The sequence below is a fragment of the Mytilus californianus genome, unplaced genomic scaffold (assembly GCF_021869535.1).
Source record: "Mytilus californianus isolate M0D057914Y unplaced genomic scaffold, xbMytCali1.0.p SCAF_9, whole genome shotgun sequence".
NCBI classification, from domain to species: Eukaryota; Metazoa; Mollusca; class Bivalvia; order Mytilida; family Mytilidae; genus Mytilus; species Mytilus californianus.
This window is the reverse complement of record NW_026262745.1, coordinates 78,071,646-78,097,597: the sequence shown is the minus strand read 5'-3', so window position 1 is coordinate 78,097,597 and position 25,952 is coordinate 78,071,646. Positions and strand designations below refer to the sequence as shown.

The window sequence follows — 25,952 nt, the reverse complement described above, 5'->3', positions numbered from 1 at the left end:
TTTAAGGCTCCATGTTGAAGGCCGTACTTTGCCCAACTTTAATTTTTTACTTTTTACAAATTGTGACTTGGATGGAGAGTTGTATCATTGGTACTCGAATGACATCGTCTTACATCTAATAACTCATGAACCGTAAAAGTGACGCCACCCAATATCGAACTTGAGCTGTGTTTTGTAGTAATAACCATTGCGTAAAAGTTTTATAACATTTGATTGAGGCAAACGTATGTTAGAGAATGGAAACGAAAATTACAGCATTTTCTATGTTTATAAAGGGGCATGATAACTCATGAACGATAAAAGTGACGCCACCCAATTTCTAATTTGATTTTGTGTTTTGTAGTAATAAGCATTGTGTATAAGTTTTATAATATTTGGTTGAGTCAAACTAAAGTTAGGAGATCGGAACCCATTTTTGGGGACAATCGGGACGGACGGACAAGGGTAACACTTTATGCCCCCTCCGCTTCGCCGCCAACACATAAGTTCTGACTACTGTGCTGATGATACCCATGGTTGAACCTCCACCAGCACTGGCATCAACCCACACACAATTTTATTATAAAAATATTCAATCTTAATTATGATTTCTTTATTTTGGGCAAATGTTTATATTCATGCCCTTCACAAAGAGTGTCAAATTTTACAAATTTATTCTACATAGATATAAGAAGATGTGGTATGAGTGCCAATGAGACAACTCTCCATCCAAGTCAAAATTTATAAAAGTAAACCATTATAGGTCACAGTACGGTCTTCAACACGGAGCCTTGGCTCACACCGAACAGTAAGCTATAAAGGGCCCCCAAAATTACTAGTGTAAAACCATTCAAACGGGAAAACCAACGGTCTAATCTATATAAAAAACGAGAAACGAGAAACACTTATGAACCACATCAACAAACGACAACTACTGAACATCAGATTCCTGACTTAGGACAGGTGCAAACAAATGCAGCGGGTTTAAACGTTTTAATGGTACTAAACCTTCACCCTTTTTCTAAAACAATAGTGTAACATCACAACATAGAAAGACACACTATAAAATATCAACTGAAATAGCTTAACTCAATCAAAGGACATATTAACACCATTGAACATACACTGAACAACTAAATTTGACCTATGATACAATGTAAATACAAAATAGATAAACTAAGGGAAGAATAATAAAAGCAACATGTTATATCGGTATGAAATGTTAAACAATTAAAGAAAAACAATCTGTTCGAACAAAAATATCAGCCGTTTGCAATAACTTTAAACACAGGTAAATGAAAATAATTTTGTTGTTAGGTATACGTATACAGTTCCAATAGAGAAAGGAAATATTTTTACAAAATAAATAATTTTGATGTTCATAGTACGAAGTGAAAATTTATAGTAATACCAAACACTTATAAAAGCTGGTATATAGACCAGATATAACCCTGAATAACATTTAATAACAAAAAAGCAATACAATTAGTATCAACAGGTCAAATAAACAAGAAAGTACGATTTGAGAGTACTCGCAGTTACTGACAGCTAGTTAAAAGCCAAAACAATTAATAATAAAAAATCATGCATCAGAGACTACATATATATTTTTAGTAATATTTTATAGCTTATTTAAGGTCAACTGATTAAAGTTTACAAACTTAAATTGTTCATCGCTTTCTCTTTATATGTCTTTTAACATTCTGTTTTGAACAAAAACCATTTGTTACATATACTGCACATGTATTTCTATCAAATATTTCCACAAGTGAACACATTATTACAATGCCAATCAAATAAAATTCAGTCGAACTTGAAAATAAATGTTCAATCAAATATATATGCAAGTCATCAAGTGACTAGATGCACATATCGTTGGCCAATTGAACGACATATCATTATTAGGTGTTTTTAAAACTTCTAGAAGTATTGACGGAAATAAGGGATGAGTAGTGGAAAATAAATGAAAACGGAACGACTGATTAAAAAAAAGGATGTTCGATATACTGTATATTTCGGTTTATTTAAATATATACGATGATTTATTTTTGTCTAGTTTCCAAATCAAAATAATTAAAATGAGAAGATATATACCTTACAGCTTCATTTACCAGTGGTGCTGAAATGATTAATGAAATAAAACAAGATAAGCGTCTTTGACCCACTTTATCTTTTTATTCGGATACTTGTGGATATCTTCTCAAAGTTCAACGGAAACATTAGAAAAGAACCCGAATAGAACCAATAAGTTGGGTTGCTATAACCAAACAACCGGGATGTTGAACCAGTTACCATGGTTTCCAACCAAAGAACCCGGATAGAACCAAGGTTCAGAACCAAAAGACCCGGATTGAACCAAGATTTTGAACCAGAGTGCCCGGATAGAACCTAATTGCATTCGGAAATCTCATATTATTTCATACCTTTAACGTATTTCCAAAATCATTTATTCATTTAGTATATTTATATATAATAATATCATAGTCTACTTCTACACTTCATGTCCTTTGTGCCAACTTTATCATCCCATCAAATCCCTAGTGCGTAATATTGAGGTGGTCATTTGCGGTATTTCTACGAACTTTCAACATTTTGATTCCTTAGTTTAAACAGTATTTATTAATGAAAAATTACAAAAATAAAATATTACAATGTTACATGAAGTTCAAATATGGGATTCGGAAAAAAGTTTGGAAAAACTTATATAAATCGTCTCCCAAATATAAATCCGTCTCCCAAATATAAATCCGTCTCCTTCCGTGAGAATATTCTGTATAGGCAGTTTTTGCAGAAGAATTACAAGAACAGATAATATTAAATTGCAGTCATATTATTAGTCTCTGTTGTTTTGTTTTAAAAACTTAACATTGACATCGATTAGTGATTTCTGTGACCGTTTTTCTTACATATATACACGTACATGTACCAAATGTACAAGTTTGTTACTTTTCACGTGAGTTTGTTTTTTGTATGACTTATTTCCATTTAATTTATTTTTGTTTTGTTTTTTTAAAACATTTTATTTCAAAAAGTATCAAATGGGATACCCGGATACTATTTCTCCTGCTTCTAACTTAACATGTTCTAAATTATTAGAATATTGTTAACTGAGTACAACAATCCCGAAACACATATGCATATTCCATAATTAGTCTTTTTTTTTCAATTTTTCAAGAACATTTAATCTTGTACTGTTCTTGCAAAACTCATTATGTTTTCTATATGATTGTGTAAAAACTATGCAATTTCCTTGGTTATGCATTCTGTAGACATTCCGGCTCGGAGTTTCACATGTTAAAACAATACCGCGTGATGGTTTTTAACTTATTTTACCCTGAATAATGTAAAGATGTTTATCATATTACATTCATTCACCAAAAGTGTAGTTCTATCAACGGCGGAGAATATGTTAGGGCATAGATACGACATTTAGCAAAATACAGTCGGGAGTTTTAGCGCCAAAAAATAGTCCATTTACCGAAAAGAAAAATTATCAATGCCATTTTAGAGAATGCTATTTATTCGTTGTATAATAATGAATTTTAATATAGTATCATGATAGCACAATAAAACCAAAATAATACAGCAATAAAAGTTTAAGGGAAACTCTGCTAAAAAACTAAAAAATGATATCATGTTCAATTTGTTTAAAACAGCACTTATTCATAAATATTAACGTTTTATTCTCCTAGATAATATATTACCATTGATTTCAAATTCAAAATTTCAAGTTTCTACATTCTCTAATTTTTTATATAACTATGATCTGTCATTTTTATTTCTTTTTTAAATAACTTTATGAAACAGGTAAATATAGGGGAATTAGTTAAGAGCAATTTGTTTTATGGATTCTCTCAATGGTGTGTTCCCAATTCGCCCTAGCTAAGAATTCCAGGTATAAGTAAAAAAATACTTAGGCGAGATGGGAATTGAACTAAGGCATAATGTGAATTTAGATTAAAATTTTACAGAAACAAATTAAACCTTTGTGTTTTTATAACAATTCAAGAGAAATAATTTCCTAATTACACGTTGTTTAACGTGTAATTAGGGAATTGTTTCTCTTGAACCATCATTTTTATATTCATTTGAGAAAAGTGACAATTTTTATCATGTTTATGATTTCAAAACTTGTGAAATCAGAATAATTTTTTTTAAGTTACAAGTAGTTAAAAAAGCAATAAAATCATTTGTCAGAGGCAAGCTGCTGTTTCATTTAATAAAATTGCAATTTTATGAGTTTTATAGTGACTGGCTAAAAAATAAAAAAACAAACAGACAAATGATAGTACGCAAGCCACAACATAGAAAACTAAAGACTAAGCAACACGAACCCCACCAAAAACTGGGGGTGATCTCAGGTGCTCCGGAAGTGTGAGTAGATCCTGCTCCACATGTGGCACCCGTCGTGTTGCTCATGTTATTGCAAACCCGGTAAATAGTATAATTCAGTGGGTCACATTAGTGGTGAAAAGGGAAGTGGATTGTAGTTACGACATATACGATATTGTAGTTACAACATATCCGATATCATCTGTGAAACGGTAATTCCATAACGGTCAACCAACTGGTGATGGCGTCCGTAAAATTTACGTAGGAATGATTTCAACTTCACCATTTGGAACTCTTGGTTTAATAGCTTCCTTGTGAGCAACAACCCTTTATCAAGGAAATCATGATAGGAAATAAAAGCCCGGGAATATCGTATCAATTGAGAGATATATACTCCGTATGTAGGCGCTGCTGGAATGTTGCTACATAGAAATGGTGAGTTCACAATTGGGAAGCTGATTTCATCTCTTTTGTCGTAAAGCTTTGTTTTCAACCGACCCTCATTGTCAATTTGTAGATGTAAGTCAAGATATGAGGCAGACTTAACAGAAAATTAGAACTCTTAGCTTTAACTTGGGCAATTACTTACAAATTTAGAGATTGTTTACTTGGATAAAAATTTAAAGTTTATACAGACAATTATCTGTTGTGTTATCTACAAACATCGAAACTTAGTGAACATGAACAAAGATGGTTGTCAAAATTAGCAGTTTTCAATTGCGATGTTACATATAGACAGGCCAAACATAACAACAATGCTTATGCTTTATCACGTATGCACGATAAAATCTGAGGATGTTAAAAATCGACTTCAAACATTTGCTGCAGGAACTTTTGTACTGAATGATATCAAATATACAGTCTGTGCCAACAAAATCAGTTTATACAGAGGAATCTTTTGTAACTTTGCCTTCTTTAGATAGACTTGACATTAAGGATTTACAAGAACGAGATCCTGTGGTTGGTAAATTTATTGAAATATGGAACACTAAACGTAAACTTTTGAGATCGGAGCAACGAAAATTTGATAAGCCGTTAGTAACATTATTACGTCATTGGGACTGCATTGAAGTTGAAGATTGTTTGACTTATAGAGTAATCATTGATCCGAATCATGGTCAGTTGAAACAGTTGATATTACCTGTCGAGTTACGAAACACAGTGTTGGATAACTGTCATGATAAGTTGGGACATCAAGGGATTAAACGTACTTTTACGAATGTTCGAATCAGATTTTATTGGCCGGGTATGTTTAATCATATTAAGGATTATTGTAAGAAATGTGAACGTTGTATTGTGTCTAAAATGCCGCAACCTGCTTTAAGACCAGCAATGGGACATTTGATAGCTTACAAATCATTGCAAATACTTGCAATTGATTTTACTGTACTTGAACCAGCACATGGAAAAGAAAATGTACTTGTTACGACTGATCAGATACCTACATGAACGAAAGATCAGAAAGCAGACAATGTTGCTAATGTATTGTTGACTGAATGGTTTTGTGTATATGGAGTACCAGAGCGTCTACACTCCGATCAAGGTCGGAACTGTGAATCTGACGTTATTTGTCATCTTTGTATACTCTACCAAATTGGTAGATCTCGAACTACACCGTATCATCCAGAAGGAAATGCACAATGTGAACGTTTTAATAGGACACTACATAATCTTCTGAAATCGTTTTCTCCAGATAAAAAGAGACATTGGCCAAAGTATTTACCAGAACTTGTCTATTCGTACAATGTGTCAAAGAACTCAACAACAAGTTGTAGCCCTTATTAATTAATGTTTGGTCGTAACCCAAAATTACCAATTGATTTTTACTAGGAACAGATCAGACTGATAAACTCATGAATCGTTAGATGATTGGATTGTTTCACATCAGAATTGTTTACGATATGCTTACGAAAAAGCTGGGGAGCAGACAAAAGATCGTGCTGAATACCGCAGGACTGTTCCTGATGAGAAACGTTTTAATCCTGAAATTTGTGTCAGTGATAAAGTCTATATTAGAAACCGTGGTGTACATGGCAGAAATAAGATACAAGACACTTGAAGATCAGCTGTTAACCGTGTAGTTTGTTTGTCAGAAAACAACGTCACTGTAGAACCTAATGATGGCGCTGGTGTTTATAGAACTTTGAATCGTCGTGATGTCATTAAATGTAATATACAACAATCTGTGAATGATAACAGCAGTGACTCAGACAATTCAGATACTATGTATCAATTTCGTAAATTTAAGGATTATAACTAGAAAACAACCATACATGTTAAAACGATTCGTGATTTCCCATATACATATATATCAAAACATATTTACAATTTTTATTCATAAATTAAATTCTGAAATACACAGGCATGGCTCTGATCTTTTGTAGTTCAGCGAACAAAATTACATGAAATGCATGATGATATTGATCAAAAACAAAGGGGAAAGATTCGAATTGTAAAATCAGCTCCTGGACGTTAGATATAACCAATCAATAAACTACGATACAATACAATTAATGTGTTTCTATCAATCATTTAATGATAATAACAGACCTGCGATATTCCATAGATCATTTACAAATTCAGAAAAAAAAAAGGAAAAACAAATCTTCCAATGGGAAAAATATATCTTCCCATGGGAAGATATAATGTTTCCTTGGCAAGAATAAATGTTCCAAAGGGACAAAATGTTCCCATGGAGGAAAAATTACTTCCATTGGGAAGAAAAATTCCGAAAGGGAAATTATCATTTCCGATGCAAAGAAACTTTTTTACTAATGTTCCCATTTGAAATTGTAGTTCCGCATGTTCCGATGGGAACTTTGAAATTCCCATGGAACAAGTGCTTTTTCACATGGGAACTTTAAATTTTCCAATGGGAACTTCTAATATTCTAATGAGATTTTTTAAATTTCCCATGGGAAATGTATTTTTAATCAGCTTTAGTGACAACAGTGTAAACAGTGACATGTTGGGGGATTTTGTTTTAACTATTTATCACTTGACCAACAAATATTTTTAATATCTTGTAAAACAACTGAATCAGATTTGCCAATTCTGGAATTGCAAATTTGTCCCGCACAGTGTTTATAACAATAACATTTAGTTTGGTTTTAATTTACGGATAACACAATCAATAGTAATACCAGTTTTGTCATATCCTAATCCTTCACCTTTTTTATTTGACCAGTGTCATATTAAAAGTACATGGAATGCACAATGAACAATTAATTATTTATTATTCTTATAAAAAAAGTCTATAATAAAGGGCAGTGCAGGAAAAGAACTAAGATGTATTTATCTATTTTCTATGTTGGCCGGAGGCGGTCATTTCACCTTTTCGTGTATTCGAGTTTCACTTTGCAAAAGGGAAAATGCGAAAATGCGCAAAAGTCGCATCCGGCCACCATAATTTTCTTTTCTAAACTTCAAAGTTTCAAAATATTTGTATAAAAACACATGAAATCGGCAGAATTATGTTTTGCCTTACTATCATCAAATTTTCAAATTCCAAATGCATAGATAGTTCGTTCTTATACATTTTTAATAATACAAAAAAATCATGTTGTAAATAAACAGTCCCGAAGACCACTGTCGAAGACATCCTTTACGCTAAATTTTATCTACAACATCATGCTTGTGTAATGCTGCACTAGATCTTTCTTAATAGCTTTTATGTAAATACAATATACATTTCAGAATGTGAACTTGAAGGATATGTACATTATACTAAGGATCTCTGCCTGAAGTTAGTTTCAACATCAGGATTAACATGGACGAGTGCAAAACCAGTATGTTTGAATGAAGGTGCAGAATTAGTCAGTATACCAACGTTGGAAAAAATGGAATTGATGCTGAATTTCTTGAAAGGTAATTAATATATTAAAGACGAGTGCTTTTATAGATATATTACAAATAGTTTATCTGTTCCTACACGACGGGGACCTCAAACATTGGTCCTAGGCGTTAATATTAGTATATTGTAATATCAATTGTCTTAATTACCTTTTTCTCCCTAAAACGTTGTTTGTTTCTGATGTTAACAATCAGTTTTGGAGGGTCAATCTACCCATTACCAACCATTCTCTTTGCTGCCATGTATGTTTTCCTTTTATTGTTTCAGGGTAAATCAGATCTTCTTTTTTTTTCTTTTCAATGTTTCACAATTTGTCAATCCGGATTTTTTTTTAAAGCTTACTTAACTGTTTGGGTTTTGCTCATTGTTGAATCAAATACGTTGACAACTGCTTATATCCAGGTTTTTTTTGGTGTCTTGTGGATATTTTTTTCAAGCGTACTTTAAAACTGTATGGGTTTTGCTCATTGTTGGAATTCAATACGTTGACTAATGCTTATATGTAGGGTTTCTTTTTTCTCTTGTGGATAAGTGTCTAGTGTCGATCATATCCCTTTCCTAACAAATAAAATTTTAATTCATTGAAAAATAATTTTCTACATCCTAAAAGCATAATCGTGAAAATGTTTTACATACAGCAAAATTGTAACATAATACTAGGATTTTAATTAGTAAAGGAGAGTTTGTCTTCTGCATTTGTGCTATATTGTACAAAATTTATTTTAGGTATAAACACCTCGATATGGATTGGTCTTCGGTCAAAAACATGGATGACAGGGGATACCTTTCAAAATATATATGACATGAATGTTCAACTGAATGACTATGATGGCGGATATCCCACGGATAGTGACGCCTCGTGTGGTGTTATGTCAACCAGTTCTCTATATGATGAAAGTTGTAATATTCGGAAGAGAAACTCTTTTGTTTGCGAAATTGTACTTTAAGTGTAACAAACATTTTATTTCAAAAGTTTGTTTCTTTATTCAAATGAGCTTGACATTTTTTTCAATTGTTATCTTCGTATTTGGAAAATATGGTGATATTTCATTATGGATATAAAATTTGTACATAACTGTTTCAGAAACATATATAAATTGTATAACTATATCAGTTTAAAACATAAATTCGTATAACTATATCAGTTTGAAACATAAATTCGTATAACTATATCAGATAGAAACGGGGTTGGCAAAGTATTAACCGCCCGGGAAAACCCTGGTGGGAAAACCCGGGTTTTACCGGGCAGGGCAATACTCCCGGAAATGGGTTATACTGGGCAATACTGGTCAATATGATTTTTTAAGCTTATTTCAACCCAAATTAGTAAAGTCTTGTTGTAGTTTCATAGTTTTAAAGCTGAAAATATACAGATAACCATTGAGAGTCATTTCTAGAAGATTGAAAATCCAATTTCATTTTCTTCTCCACTAATCTTATGTAGACAGAATATAAGATTTGCACATTTTAGGATACTTTGTTAATTTCCAAGCATACTTTCTATAATCTAAATTTGAATAAAAAGGAATTGCATTGCAGTGTTTAAGTGAATTGTAAATTTAAAAGGTTATACAATCATATTGCTAAAAAACATCCTACAGGGTCATGTCTTTAACACTTATAGAAATTAAAAGGCTGATTATCAATATATATAAACATATCTGTGTTCTAATCTGGATTATTAGTGATGTACATATAAATTATTTAAAAAAAATTACATAAAATTGTTTATTCTTTGTATAAGTTATATATACATGTTTATTTGAAAAAAATGAATTCTTTGGCTTTATGCTATTACAGTTTGAATAATCCAGAAAGAAGGGTGATTTTAAGATTCTCGGACAATTATTGAGGAAGGCTTTTTCCATAAATATTTGTATAATGTGTCTTCGTGTACACTTGTCTCAGAGTTGCTGGAATAAGACTTTCTTCAATGTATACACTTGTAAATTATAAGACTCTCAAGCAAGTAAACGTATTAATAAATCAAAATATGTTTTTAAATATCTTAATTGTATTGTATTTGTGTTTAATCACTGAATCCTCTTTAAAATTCAAGCGAATATTTTATATTACCCAGTATTGCCAAGTATTACCCGGTAAAACCCAGTAAAACCCGGGTTTTCCAAGTATTTCCCATTGGGCTGTGCAATACTCATAAAACCCGAGTTTTTGCCAACCCTGGTTGGAAACATAAAGTCGTATAACTATATCGGTTGGAAACATGCATTCGTATAACTATATCAGTTTGAAACAAATTCGTATAACTATATCAGTTGGAAACAGTATGCAAGATGGTTTACGAGTTATAACCTGTATGTATCTTTTTTTTCTAGTATGGGTCTATTTTGACCCTTGTGGTGGTCATTTCTTCTTGAAACTGTAAATTAGTTGAGGATCATCCCAGTATCGATCATGTATAGTACATTTCGTTTAAACGTTCGAAGTTGTTACTTAGAAGGTGTCTAATATGAGAGTTGTTATCCATTCGTTTGATGTGTTTGAGCTTTTGTTTTTGCCATTTGTTTAGGGACTTTCCGTTTTGAACTTTTCTCGGAGTTCGGTATTTTTGTTAATATTTTACCTTTTTTTATAGTTCAAAGTGATGATAATACCTGGCATGCACAGGGGGCTAGCCGAGCAAGACAGTACACTTCTGTTGTATTACACAATATATTTTACTTTCTTTGAAAATATCTTCTTCTTGGATTCTCCAAAGACGGGTTGAAGTCGTATAAAAAAAAATACTAGTATGAAATAATTTTGATAACAAGGTAATTCCAGGCATATTTATTTGTTTATGATTCTTAATTTAGGAAAATAAATTATGACAAATAGTGTAAACTAAAAGAGAATATGAACTATGATTCTGTAGTATTTGAAATGAAAAAGGTATTGCAGAGATGTTCTTGTTTCAAGGTTTTTGTTATGCGGATAAAAATATAAATGAAACATGTGTATGAAGCAGTTTTGTTGTGGTTTAAAAACTAAGAGCGATAATCTGGTAATTAAAATTCATATAAATTAAGAAATAAACGAATGAATGATAAAAGTTGAACAATGAAAGATAATTTTAGAAACTGACTAGGCCTTGTTAGTATCGTCCGTATGTATAGATGAAGGACCAGTGGTTCTCAAGACTCTCCAGTAAGCAGCACTGATGATTAAAACAGTATTACAAAACCATCAAACATCATAATGCAGGTAGCAATGTTCGATATATTTCAATGTGCTTTTTTTCATTTGGTTATCTTGATAAAAATGTTTGATTCAAATGTAAGTAAAATTTTTAATCTCCCTTTACTTATGTTCCGTGGATGCTGCTTCAATAATTTCTTGTGCTGACAGTTTCAGTATTCTTACCTTACAGTTCATATGCAATACAGGTTGTCCATGTTGTTTGTTTATGAAACTCAATTTCACGAACAATACATTTGCATAACAATGAAATGAGCTCAACGCAAAGCACTTTAAAAATTAATAAAATACACTTAGACAGAGAGCTCAATCCAGTGATATACTTTAACATACAGGCTCTTCAGTAACATCGCTGACAAATATGCCAAACTACATGGATCAGAGGTCCTGAAAATAAACATGTCAATAACCTATATTACATGTAAATACAATGTATATGAACATAAAACTTATAAAAATAGTCAATAAATAGCAAGTAGATGTTGCTACATGCACAAATAAATAAATACCCCTCTCTTGAAATATTCTGTGTAAGCAGGGTCATTGTTATGGTCTTCCTATTAATCATGTTTATGCAAGGAATAACAAATCGAGCAAAAAAACAAAAACATGCCTACAAACATGTTGATATATTGGTTCCCTTTCTTTTCAATTTACGCATGCGCATAAAATGCAGCAGAGACGTATGTTATATGAGCAAAAAGTAACAAAATTCTATTTCTAAAGACTTATGTATCAGTGTATGTTTTTTATATGTAAAAATGTCTTACAATCTAAGTTTACCAAACATAATTCTCAGTTTGACATGGCCGAGGACCGGCTAATACTCCTGTGGTATTATATTGGTAATGTGTCTTTCCATTCTAAGTACATTAAATATGTATGGAAGAACTATTTATAACAAAAACATTTATTTTTTTAATGGGTTGGAAAAATTACAGTTTAATATAGCCCCCCCTCCCCTCCCCTTCCATTTTGAATCATTGTAATAAACAATAATAATTATAATTCATCAAATGAGTGATCAGTAGCTTTAAGAGCATGCTACATAGCATATTAGGACATATAAGGACATCTAAAATAAAAAAAAAATTGAAATATTAGTTTTTTAGGCCCAAATTTTGATAATTTGAATGTAAAGAATAGAGAAAAATAGCCTAAAAAATTAGAAAATGCAGAAATGAAATTCCCATCCAGACCCTCATATAAGCTATTATTCTGGCAAGTTGTAAAACATTCATTTTTGCTATTTTCCCGCTTATCGTAAGAATAGCCACAGCCTTGTAGTATTAAAGCTTTGAACGTTTCGTCTGTATATGCACTTAGTTTATTCGTTTGTTTGTTGCAGAAGTATACTGTTTTATAAATAATATATATATTTATGTTGTAAAGTGTTTATTATCCTCTCCTTATAATGAAAAGATCGCACATTTTTTACTCTGGTTCTACTCCATAACTAACTGATATTCATCCCTTTATCACGTTTATATTAGGAGTATCTCTGTGTATATCTGCAGTTTATATGATTACATAATTATATCAATGAAGCATTTTTAAAGAGCATATTAAGATCACAAAACAACATGCATGCCTAGTCCTGAAAATGCATGAAATATTTGCCACTGGACGTTAAGCAACCAAAAATCAATCAATCATGCATGCCAATGATATTCATTAACAATGGTGTTATAATAGTGAACATTCGTATAAATAAAGTTCATTTTGAAATAACATTCTTTATTTATTTTCCAGGAACATGAGAGGGATTACAAGCCTTTTGGGATGTGGGATATAGGGAGTGTCAAAAGTGGGGATGTGGGATATTGGGGTAAAAAGGTTAAAAGGCCAAACAAAGTACGAAGTTGAAGAGATTGAGGACCAAAAATTCCGAAAGGTGTTGCCAATAACAACTAAGGTAATCTTTTCTTGGGGGTAGAAAATCCTTAGAATTTCGGAAAATTCATATGGTCATTTGACTGTAAGAAGATAGCATCATTTAAGGATTTTCTTTAATAACACTAAATATTTTTTATTCGTGGGGCCAGAACACCTATCACGCGCATGACATTATTATTGACTAGACAATAAAAACCACTGTGGTCAAGTAAGCAGCACAATGGACATTTGTTTGGTAAAACAAACCAATTAAAGTTTAATTTCAAATGTGAAATAACGAGTTCAAAATAATAATATTAAAAAAAACATGGTTAATTGATATTTTTTGTTACACACTCAGTTTAATGTGCAAATAAATATAATGTTGCTTCATGGTAGTTATTTGTAAATATGTGTTTTCCCTTCTGTTTCCATATTCATTGTTTCCAAAGATACTATAACTATGTACTTGGTAATTAAGATAATTAGTAGTATGCATTCTATAGGTTTTTTTTACATTAGGAATCAATAATTAAGCTACTTAAAGTTTTCAAAATATACATGAAATGTGGATATATTGCAATTATAGTACTGTTATAGTCAAGTCGGTATTCCCAAGGACGTGTAACTAACAACTCTAATATACGTCCTTGGTATTCCGGACCATTTCGTTCCTGGCCTTATAGTCCAATTTTAAATTACAAACTCGTGTTTTCAAATGTTAGTAGATTGATTGCATTTTTCGGCCATGAATTAAATGTTCACAGCGACAGTTGTTTGCATGATTTCAGTTTGTTTACAAAACGATTGCTTCTTTCAAATTGACTATAGGGCCTTTTTTACATTGATTTGTATTATACCCAAAGTTGGTGTTACTTTGTAACAAGCATTTGTTCATTGTTGCATACGTTTCATAACAGTACATAATGGTCCAAGTAATATGTAAAAAAAATTGTATATTATAACAAACGGCAACATGACCGGGTCTTTCAGTAAAATCTATGGTATAATTTACGCAACACCGAAAAACTATTCAAGTATATGATATATCTATAGCTTATATTTGAAAAATAGCTGAAATTAAAGTATAACATATACGCATCTTAATAACCGAAGAAATTATAGGATGCAGCTCTTAGTATTTTTGTATTTATATTTATCATTACGATAACAATATTAGGTTGATTTTGCAGAAATAGGAAAGCTTCATTTGATATTTGTGATTCGTTTTCTTTTAAGCAATATTGCTTCATATATTAGTATATGGAATGAAATGTAATGATCTGTATAAGACAAAGAAATATATGTAGCTTGATAATTATATAAACATTTCATATATCATTTCGATGTAAAAATGTTTTACAAAATCATAGTATATTGTGTTCTGTGTGTAAATACCATGCTGTCTATCAAGGGCCCTTAATTGGAAAAATAAATATATTCTTATTCTTTATTCTTCTTAGTTTTATATGTTTATATATATCTTATGTATAGGTTTGATTGTAAAATTATGTAAAGCGGTTTCACTTGATAAAACATTATTTTAGTCTAATACTGATAAAATGATTAAATTATAAAAAAAAAAGATTTATGTACTTTGATTTGATTTATTTTCGAAATTCCATTTAAAACAAGTGAGACTGCTAATATATTGTGTGCTATATTTTTCAACATTTTAGCTTACCTTTTTTTTAATAAACGTCCATATACACTGCAACTGTCTTTCTGCCTTAAACAAGGAGTTAACAGTAATCAGTCAGGTCAAAGGAGTCAGTACCACAAAGGCATATCCAGTTGTTGGGTACAACGGTCAATGTGTATTTGAAGTTTGGTTGATTGGAAGTTCTGAATTTGCTATGAGGAGTACAACGTTTTTGATAAAAAAAAACCAGCATATTTCATGTTATTTTCTATGATATTCTATGAGAGTACTTATTTTATCATCTACGTACAGTGTTCCACTGATAAGTTCCTATTTATTTATGTGTAACATAATTTTTACAATCCATAGTACACAGCTTGTCGTATTCATTTCTAATCAATCATCTATAATATTCTGGTCAGCAGACAAATTCCTGCCGTCAAGACAAATACACGAGCATTTTACTTAACTATTGATCAATAAATTTTCAAGAAACTTTAAGTATCTATTTCATAAAGAAATAAATCATATGCAAAGTGATGAACGCTAAACATTGTTGACTAAAAATGCTACTTTTAAAAATTGAAAGATAGTAGTAGTCCTATTTTTTTTTAATTACTAAATGTCTTTTGATCACAGGATGTTAACCTTAAAGAAATATCAATTTAATTTGAAGAACATTTTTTTTTCGTTGGATTTTTTAGCAGTAAAATAATAAACGGGTTCAACATCTTGCTAAGACTATTACGATAACCCTGTGATAGGTGCCGTTTTGAACTTGCTATAGGATGGAAGTTTTTGCTCCAAGTTGGACGCTTTGCTATGACTTTGCTTTAGTTTTTTTCTTGTATGACTATTGATTTTGTGTCAAGAATAGATATACCGTATCTGTTCTTTTCTATTCTTTTATGGTGTTTATTTAATTATTAAAACTAACAACTTGTTACTTGAATGATGCCATTTCAAAATTAATATATATATATATATATATATATATATATATATATATGCTCACAAGTAACATGGAGGCATCGTCAAAACCTTCCATTTAAACAATATGACAACATTAGAACTATTATCATTATGCTAGATTTATTTAAATCTCCCCTAAAGTAAATTACAGAATAAAGGGATTTAAATTTTAGTTCTATATTTGGCCTGAATTGGTTTGAATATCACCTGGCGGAATAGGCCAGTGAGAGCATTCACCATCACTTGCCATTTGTCCATCGTCCGTGACATTTTACAAAATCATATCCTATAAAGGTACTTGGCCCATTTGAACAATCCTTGGTCAGAGTCATCTCAAGATCTACATACTGCCTTTTTTTATCAAAATTGCCAGACAACTTCATATATGTAGAGGAGTTGATGCCCTTTTTTTGTGTTTGCCTATTGTCTTGAAAAGTATGATAGATACCATGTGTAGAGAGAAAATCTATTGAGCAAAAAAAAATCTTAAAAAAAGATCTACAAATACGTCAAACAAGGCTTAAATCATCAGTCGACTCCATACATGAGTTATTTCCCTGAATTATCATGTATACGATTTTTGTTTTGCATATTTTCATGAAAACTATAAGAAAAAACATTAAACAGCAAAAAAATAAATGAACAGCAAGACACGACCAACAAATAGCTGAAATTGCCAGTCGACTCCTACCCTGCTAACAGGTGTTTTTGCCCCTATATGTCGATTTTTACTCATTTTAAACAAAAACTAGACATAGTATAAATTTGAATAAATAGAAATTGTAAGCAGTTAAATTGATTAACAAATCTAGATCTTTGTAGATCCAGATTTGCTAATCATTTTTACTAAAGGTAACATAGCCAAATTTTCATTAGACTTCTTATAAAAGTTGTTGCTCTTAAATGATGTTTTATACCGTTTTTTTCTTCTTCATTTTTTGCGAAAAACTATAGTAGATAACAGCTTGCATAGATGAAATTGTCAGTCAACTACTTATAGAAGTTATTAGCCTTGAATAGGAATTTTACCTAATTTTTCCGTTTTGATCAAACAAAAACCATAGAAAATAGAGTGAAACTGTAAAAAAAAATGGTCGCAAGACAAGAACTAGAAATAAGTAAAAGTTTACGAAATTGTCAGGTCACTTCAAATTGAAATTATTTCCCTTAAGATTGTTTTGATTTTGTTTTCCGTTTTTGGCTATAACTAAGGTAGAAAGAAAGACATTCAAAATGGGAAAAAAATTTAAAAAACAAGACATTTAAGCCATGAATTATATTCTATTCTATAATGTACAATAATCAAGGTGACGACACAGGCTCTTCTAGAGCTTCTAGTTTAATGAACTTGCTGTTTGTTTTCTAACTTCATTTTATGGTGCAAATGAAAGGAGAATATTGTGTTTAATTCAGTCTTTAATTTCGAAAATTTAAATGAGTCAAGTCAGGATTTGTAAATACTATTTTGACAGCTTATTTTTTAAGCATACATTGTACTTTTTTCATGATAACGTAATAGAAAGATTGGGTTAGGAACGTTATTTATATTTGCATATTATGATCTATTATACCAGTTACTAACGGTTTATCTTGGCACTGTTTAAAAAACCTGGCCCGAATATTTTAGGCCATCTCCGTTATCAATCTCTCCTCCTTGCTAGGATATTCAGTGCGAAATCTAGTGCCAAAAAACTGCCCCCTTTGCAAACACTGAAAACTGAACTGGACATTTAATGCGAATTAATCGAGACAACCGTACATACATATTTTTCTCTATTTTCTTAATCTGAACAGACATAACTTTCAAATCGATATATTCACGCCATTTTTGCTTTTTAAAACCGTAAAAACACAGGATTGTTAGCTATCATTGGTACAAAGAAGATGTTTCTGTTGATTGATGCACCACTAGTTATTCTTCCATGATTTCTGTACGAGTGCGGTAATTATTTGATGCCACAAACAGTTTATAATAAAATATATAACAATTTACCTTGTATTTAGGTCCTCCCGGCATATGAGGAGCATGCTTTAACACCTCAATCATGCAATCTTCTATTTCCTGTCTTTTGCACTTGTGCAACTTAAAACATGCCCCTGAAATAAAAAATGATATTTTCATACAAGAGTACACACGCTAAAATGTCTCGCCTGCTTTACTGACCATTGACTTTATGACGAAAGTAAAAAAGACAAAGGTTGTACAACAAGTATCACATAAACTTAACATTTTTAACGATTCATGACAATAAGGTCAAGGTCAGATTAATCCTGTCAGACAGACATGTACACCTTACAATCATTCTATGCACCATATGTAGCTGACCTATTGCTTATGGTAATTAAAAACAGACCAAAACACAAAAACTTAACATTTACCAATGAACTATAAAAATGAGGTCAAAGTCAGATGATACCTGCCAGACTGACATGTACCCCTTACAATCATTCCATCCACAACATATAGTTGACCTACTGCTTATAGTATCTGAGAAACGGACCTAATCATGCAACTTTATCCTTGATCACTGATACATGAAATGAGGTCAAGGTCTGGTGAAAAACATAAATCCTTAAAGACCTTTTTTTTCTTCTCTTTTCATGTTTCATTCTGTCAGGTGGTTCAGGATACAAAAGCTGGATGGATGGAAGGGCCCACAATATACTGCCTACTTCAGAAAGGGGGAATAAACAAGTATTTTGATCTACACCCATAATATATTTGTATCTGGAACAGCCCTAATGTACTTACTTATAAGAACTCTGTACAAGTTATGGTCGTGAAAGACCTTTTTCCCCTTTTTTCCCCTCAAGCTGTACAAAGATAGTATATTGTTAGTCACTGTTTTCTTCAGAATATTTCTCACTGTTTCTAGACATGTCGCTCCTCCAAAAGCAATAAGGAAAGATGCCTATTAGGGAGAAAAAAGAGCAATTTTATTTATATGAGAATAAAAAGGGGAAAAAATATCTTTATTGAATACAAGGATGATCAAAGAAATGTTTCTTCAAACAACTCATATTACTGCTAAAGGAGATAGTTCTATACAAAAACAAACAAACATTAATTAACAATTTTAAGTACTGAGGTAGTATCATGAAGTTTTTTTACAAATTTATAAATTACCACAATATTTTATCATGCAAGACATATTATTCCCCAGTTTTTCTAAAAAAAATTACTGTCCTAATGTTATGTAGAAAAAGGATTCAAAATGGGAAATTGAAGCAAATTTCAAAAGGGGAATAATCTAATTATACCTTAAGATCAGTGGGTTCCAGTATTATTTCAAAAATTAATTAGGGGACATCCAATAAGGGATCATAAATTTATTCTTAAGAGAAAGCTCAGAGCTTTTCAAGATTGCTCTTTTCAGCAGTTCATGCAACACAAATTAAATCCATAGCACTTCTATCGATAAAAAAGTATTAAAAGCATTGTGGAGTTATCACAATTTATTTATTTTAATAGATAAGAAATATTTCAATATGACTGAGTTGTAAAAGCATACAAACTTTCATCAAAATCCAAAATATTGCCAAATAAAGAGTATTTTACCTAATACAATTAAAATAGTTCATTTTCAAATACAATGTATGAGGCTGGCGAAGAATTTTATAATTAAACTATATAGAGTTTTTTTTATTAGGCGATGTTCTAATCTTTTCTGATATAAATATTGTGTATGAATTTGACAGGAAATTATATAGAGACAATTTAATCAAAACAATTTATCCAACTTGCCAAAAGTAGTTTAATGCATGCAGAAGAAGTGAATTATTATAATTATACCAGTTTCTTAAAAATGAATTTAATATCAATAAAAGTATGACAGAAAATCTATCTCCATGTATATTTTTCCTTCAAAAAATTACTCTCTTACCAATTTCTTTCTGGACTGCTTCTCCTCCAATTTAATTCCCCATTGGATGAAATCCTCAAGGGAATTTACTGGAGAGGGAAGCAAGTCTTCTATTTCATCATCTACTGCTGCTCCGGAAATGAGGGCAAGCTCTGCCTGGATGTTTTCTTGATTCTTTACCACATGTTTAAGGGTGCTCAATACTATCCGTTCAAAACCTGGAGCAATATAATTTGTATTACTAAAAAGGTTAAAAGTTTTATCCAGCCAAGAAAAGCCCCAAGCCCCCCTCCCATGAAAAAATCAAAAAGAAAACAAGAATGTGTCCATAGTACACAGATGCCCCACTCGCACTATCATTTTCTATGTTCAGTGGACCGTGAAATTGGGGTAAAAAATCTAATTTGGCATTTAAATTAGAAAGATCATATCATAGGGAACATGTGTACTAAGTTTCAAGTTGATTGGACTTCAACTTCATCAAAAACTACCTTGACCAAAAACTTTAACCTGAAGCGGGACAGACAGACGAACGAACGGACGCACAGACCAGAAAACATAATGCCCCTACTACTATCGTAGGTGGGGCATAAAAAAGAAAAGAAAAAAGGAATGTTAGTCAGACTTGCCTGATATGGATTGTATAAACCAAATATTGAAAACTGCTATGAGAATAAGATGCCAAAAACAGTTGACTAGTTAACCTTATTAAGAATTTCTTATTTAACATATCAAAAAAACAACTTGTAAGAAATGCAGGGGCCTTGGTGGCCGAGTGGTCTAAGTAGTCGAACTACTGTATCACTAGCCTCTCAACACCGAGGTTGTGAGTTCCAATCCAGCACGTGGCAGGTGCGCTCGACTCCAATCTTAATTGACTAGGATTGTCAGTTTTCCTACCTTAGGTCGGTGGTTCTCTCCGGCTTCCTCCACCAATAAAAACTGACAGCCACGAAATAGCACAATAGTGCTGAAAGATGCGTTAAACACCAATCAATCAATCAATCAATGTAAGAAATGCAAACTTTCAAATTCAGTGGACATTGGGATAGGCAGGATAAATTCGATGTAAAGGAAATGCTACAAAGCTACTACAACTTTATACACATTATCACAGACTTATCATAAATAGAAGAAGACTTAGGCATAAAACTTAGGCCAAATCAACCAATACTGTATATAATATGTAGTTTTTAGAACTACCAATTAAGTATATTTTTGAGATAGAAACCATAATTTTACACGGATGAATGTTCATTAAATTTCTATATTCATGTGTGGGGCAGAAAAAAAGTATCTGACCATAAGTTATGTATTTTCTAACTAATTATAAACTGTTCATTAATGAACTTAATTGTGTCATTTCACAAAATTGTTGTGACACTATTCCTTAGATGAATTTGAATAAAACATATAACAAATATTTGAACTATATTACTTTTCAAGGCTGTTTTTTTTGCAGAAATTACCTGCATTTCTTTCAATATTACTTACTGCTTGTGTTTTCTGGTAAATTTAATCGACCTTCCTCTGGTAGATCTGGGAGTATGTGAATTTCTCTCCGTCTTTCTTTCCTTCCTATGACAGATATTAACATTTTAAGATGAAATGCACCTTTTAAGTATTTTTTGGGTCAAATTAAAAACTTATAAACTAAAACTATAAAAAAAACCTACAATTTCAAGGCTTTATAAAAATACATGTGTTTCGATCAACTTGATCAACACAAATTTTTAGTACCTACCCAAGACTTTTTTCATTATGGAACAAGCAATATTAAAATCAGACTATTTCAACTGTAAAAACCATGCAATTAATATTTTTTAAAATCATTTGCCTGCCTGTGGACCCTCATTTTTATTCAGAATGTTTGTGGGAACACAGATATTACTTTTTTAATCTTTGTAGAACATATAGTAGGTGTTACTTATTTTGGTTTGTATAGAAGTGAAAGCAAGATATATTATCCCAACATTAACAAATAAAAAAATCCTTTTAAATAATTTGTTGATACAGAGATATGTTTCACTTGCATATAATTTATAGTAAAATGCAAATGTTGATATTAAAATGACAGTAATTTAACATGTAAAGTATGCAAAACACCATAAATCAATGAATCATGACTGATGGTTCAGGGCCAAATCATCTCCATGATTAATGTGTGCATCACTATATACCCACCCTCTTTAAGACAGGAGTATAATTACCATGCAACATAATATTCTTTATAAACATACTTTCTAAGTTTTCCAATGCATATCAACTTAACTATTTTAGCTGACTTCATAAGAATAAGCAGGATATTAAGGTAGATCGGGTGTCTTTTTCTGAGCATCCCTTCTGGGCATGTTGCAAAAATACTTTTTTGTTTAAAAAATAGTTTACCAAGTAGCATTCAATATACAACAAAATACCTAAACTTGAAATTTAAAGATTAAACTATCAAAAAATTAAGTGTCGTAAAGTATATTTAAAATTTCCAGAAAAAAATCCTTTTAAAATCAAGGGCAGATAATTAGACTGAATTTGATAGGACAATTTGTGTTTTGAGATTTTTCAAGAAAATAAGGCTGTGACCCCCCCATCTTTATTTGATATTTCGGAAGTATTAATGAAAAGCAATTCTCTCATCGAATTTTAGCCAATACTATCGTTTAATGTTTCCTCGATAAGGAAAAATTAAGTTTCCAGATTCCTCTATTTTAAAAATATAAAAATAACCCCAATTTTGTTAATTTCAATGTATTTTAACGAAAAAACAAGATCCGTGACCCCCAGTTTTAGTATTGAAATTTGAAAGTACATTGACCCAGAAGTCTTTTACTGAAATTTATGAAAAATCTATAGTTGAACATTTAGACACCCCAGCTACCTTAAACTAAAACTAACTTGACTTAACCATGGTATTACCATTTAAAACAACTTACACATTGTTTGAATTTCCATATTCAATTTTAAAAGAATTTGAGAGATTGTTTCCAGACTGCATTCTATGGCATTGTCAATGTGTTCTCCTCCTGAATGTGTATGAAATACTAGCCTTGTGATGTTAAGCAACTGACAATCAAATGAGTGCATGTTACACTGAATTAGACAAATACAAAATTGATAAATGCAAAAAATATCATTGGTGTGATTTTAAGGTATTTACAAAAGAAACTGGGATACCATTACAATTTAAACCATTACATACATGTATCTTCCACACTATGATAAAGATATTATGTTCTGTAAAATCTTACTTTCTGAATTTCCTAACGGCATGATAGGTGTACTTTGGCTATCCTGCTGATGATCTAAAAAATAATAAAATCATTAGATTTATATCATGCATATCAGTTGTAAAAACTTTTAATACCTGAGAGTTCCCTGTCTGATAAAGAAAAAAAGAATAAATCCCTGACTTCAGATATTAATATTAAGAAAGAATAATGATTTTTAATCAAAATTATTTGAAGTTTAACAATCAGTTAAGGTAGGTCGGGTGTCTTTTTCTGAGCACCCCTTTTGGTCATGTTGCAAAAAAAAAAAAAATATTTTACTAAGTATCATTCAATATACAACAGAAACATCTAAAACTTGAAATTTAAAAATTAAACTATAAAAAAAATGAATGTTGTAAAGTGTATTTAAAATTTTCAGAAAATAATCCTTTTAAAATCAAGGGCAGATAATTATATTGAACTTGATAGGACAATTTTTTTTTTTTTTTTTGTATTTTTCAAGGAAATAAGGCCTGTAACCCCCTATTTTTATTTGATATTTCGGAAGTATTTATGAAAAGCAATTCTTTCATTGAATTTTAACCAATTCTATAGATTACTGTTTCCTCAATAAGGAAAAATTAAGTTTCCCCCATATAACCCATATAAAATAAATCTGATTTCGTTAATATCTGTTTTTTTTAAAGAAAAAACAAGGTCTGTGACCCCTAGTTTTTATCTTGAAATTTGAAAGTATAATAGTATATCAACCTAGAAGTCTTTTACAGAAATTTAAGAAAAATCTATCGTCGAAGATTTAGACACCCCAGCTACCTTAAATATGCAGCAATGACATAACAGTAAAACCAACAAGTTTTCATATTCAATCTTTTTTTTAAATCTGAATTTCCCGAGCATAGTTCCTCAATTGATTGTTTTGGGTGGTGGGTCAGAAGGAACTTAATATTAAATTTGGATGGCTGGTGATTGTTTAAGAAAAATACCCTTACCAATAAATTAAAACTTCATGTATGGTCAAATTAAGTGCATCCCAACCCCAAATACATTCATTTCTGGGCATTTCTGACTTTTGTCTATTGCACTAATTTATTTTGTTCTCCTGAATGTGCATGAAATACTAACCTTGTGATGTTTAGCAACTGACAATCAATCAATCTTGAGTGCATGTTACACTGAATTAGACAAATTAGACAAATACAAAATTAATAAATGCAGAATATATCATTGGTGTGATTTTAAGGTATTTACAGAAAAAACTGGGATACCATTACAATCTAAACCATTACATACATGTATCTTCCACACTATGATAAAGATATTATGTTCTGTAAAATCTTACTTTCTGAATTTCCTAACGGCATGATAGGTGTACTTTGGCTATCCTGCTGATGATCTAAAAAATAATAAAATCATTAGATTTATATCATGCATATCAGTTGTAAAAACTTTTAATACCTGAGAGTTCCCTGACTTATAAAGAAAAAAGAATAAATCCCTGACTTCAGAAATTAATATTAAGAAAAAACAATAATGATTTTTAATCAAAATTATTTTAAGTTTATCAATCAGTTTGTGGTGGGTCAGAAGGAACTTAATATAAAATTTGGATAGATGGTGGATGTTTTAGAAAAATTGCCTGAACAATAATTTAAAACGATATTAAAGCCTTATATGTTCTGTAAAATCTTACTTTCTGAATTTCCTAATGGCATGATAGGTGTACTTTGGCTATCCTGCTGATGATCTAAAAAATAATAAAATCATTAGATTTATATCATGCATATCAGTTGTAAAAACTTTTAATACCTGAGAGTTCCCTGACTTATAACGAAAAAAGAATAAATCCCTGACTTCAGACATTAATATTAAGAAAAAACAATAATGATTTTTAATCAAAATTATTTTAAGTTTATCAATCAGCTTGTGGTGGGTCTGAAGGAACTTAATATTAAATTTGGATAGATGGTGGATGTTTTAGAAAAATTGCCTGAACAATAAATTAAAACGATATTAAAGCCTTATATGTTCTGTAAAATCTTACTTTCTGAATTTCCTAATGGCATGATAGGTGTACTTTGGCTATCCTGCTGATGATCTAAAAAATAATAAAATCATCAGATTTATTTCATGCATTTCAGCTGTGAACACATTTATATATATATTTTTTTATTTCCTATCAAATATTACTTAGGGCTATTCCAGAAAAAATACATGGGGGGTTGGAAGGCACTTTAATTATTTTTGTATGGGTGGGGGCATGCAAAGTAAAATGCAATTATATGATGGCCATAAAAAAAGTGCCTTCCAACCTAACATAACTCTTTTGGTTGTTATATTGATCTACAAATCGAATAACAAATCAATTATAATGTGTGTCACCTCCATTCACTTGAAACATGTATGTAAATCTATCCCTGGATGTGGAGCTGCAATCAATCCTAAAATTTTGATTCAAAGCACAGTATCTATAATTTGTCTTTTGTACTCAATAAACAATGCTAAGGTTTGCTCAATTTAAAATAGAAATTCCACTGATTCAACTAAAAGTGTAAAACAAATGCAGGTCAAAAGGAAGTAGAGAATTTCACTTAATAAGTACTGATGCATTTGGAGTCGAAGCTTTTTTCAGTTTTTTTCTTTTTGAAACATTCATTTCCTCTTCATCTATGTAGACAATAAAAAAGAAATTGTGTTAATACAGGTCTATGATAACTATACAAATACTCTTCACTTATGAAATTATATGTACAAACTGCATGAGGACAGTCTTAGGCTTTTTACATTGAATTAAATTGTTGACACAGATATGTCATGTATGTCTCATAGATGTTCAATTAAATTTCAAAGAGACATAACTCTTGTAACAAGAATAGATCAGAGCTCATTTTCAAACTCACCCAAGACATTACGAATATAAACCTATGATATAAATTTCATTACAAGAAAAGTAGGTGTGAGAGTGCTTACAATGCAAATTTCTATATATTAACTGATTTTTCCAAGGGGAATGA

At 31.0% G+C, this 25,952-nt stretch overlaps 1 protein-coding gene across 1 annotated transcript; it reads right to left on the bottom strand.

Annotated features, from left to right (window-relative positions):
- Positions 1-12,829: 12,829 nt before the first annotated feature.
- Positions 12,830-25,031, bottom strand: LOC127714000 (uncharacterized). The gene is made up of 8 exons (XM_052219949.1): positions 24,983-25,031; positions 24,632-24,685; positions 24,281-24,334; positions 22,960-23,013; positions 21,209-21,292; positions 19,736-19,932; positions 18,604-18,763; positions 12,830-12,873 (listed from the first exon to the last, which is right to left on the bottom strand). The coding sequence occupies exons 1-8, from the start codon at positions 25,002-25,004 to the stop codon at positions 12,830-12,832; spliced, it is 669 nt and encodes a 222-aa protein (XP_052075909.1). The 5' UTR covers positions 25,005-25,031.
- Between the last annotated feature and the right edge of the window lie 921 nt (positions 25,032-25,952).

Excerpts from the sequence above, each read along its gene's own strand:
- LOC127714000 (XM_052219949.1), bottom strand. The coding sequence starts at position 25,004 with ATGCCATTAGGAAATTCAGAAA. Across the intron at positions 24,686-24,982 it reads GCCATTAGGAAATTCAGAAA|ATCATCAGCAGGATAGCCAA; the intron begins GTAAGATTTTAC and ends ATTATTTTTTAG. Across the intron at positions 12,874-18,603 it reads CTTGTACAGAGTTCTTATAA|ATATACACAGAGATACTCCT; the intron begins GTAAGTACATTA and ends TATAAACTGCAG.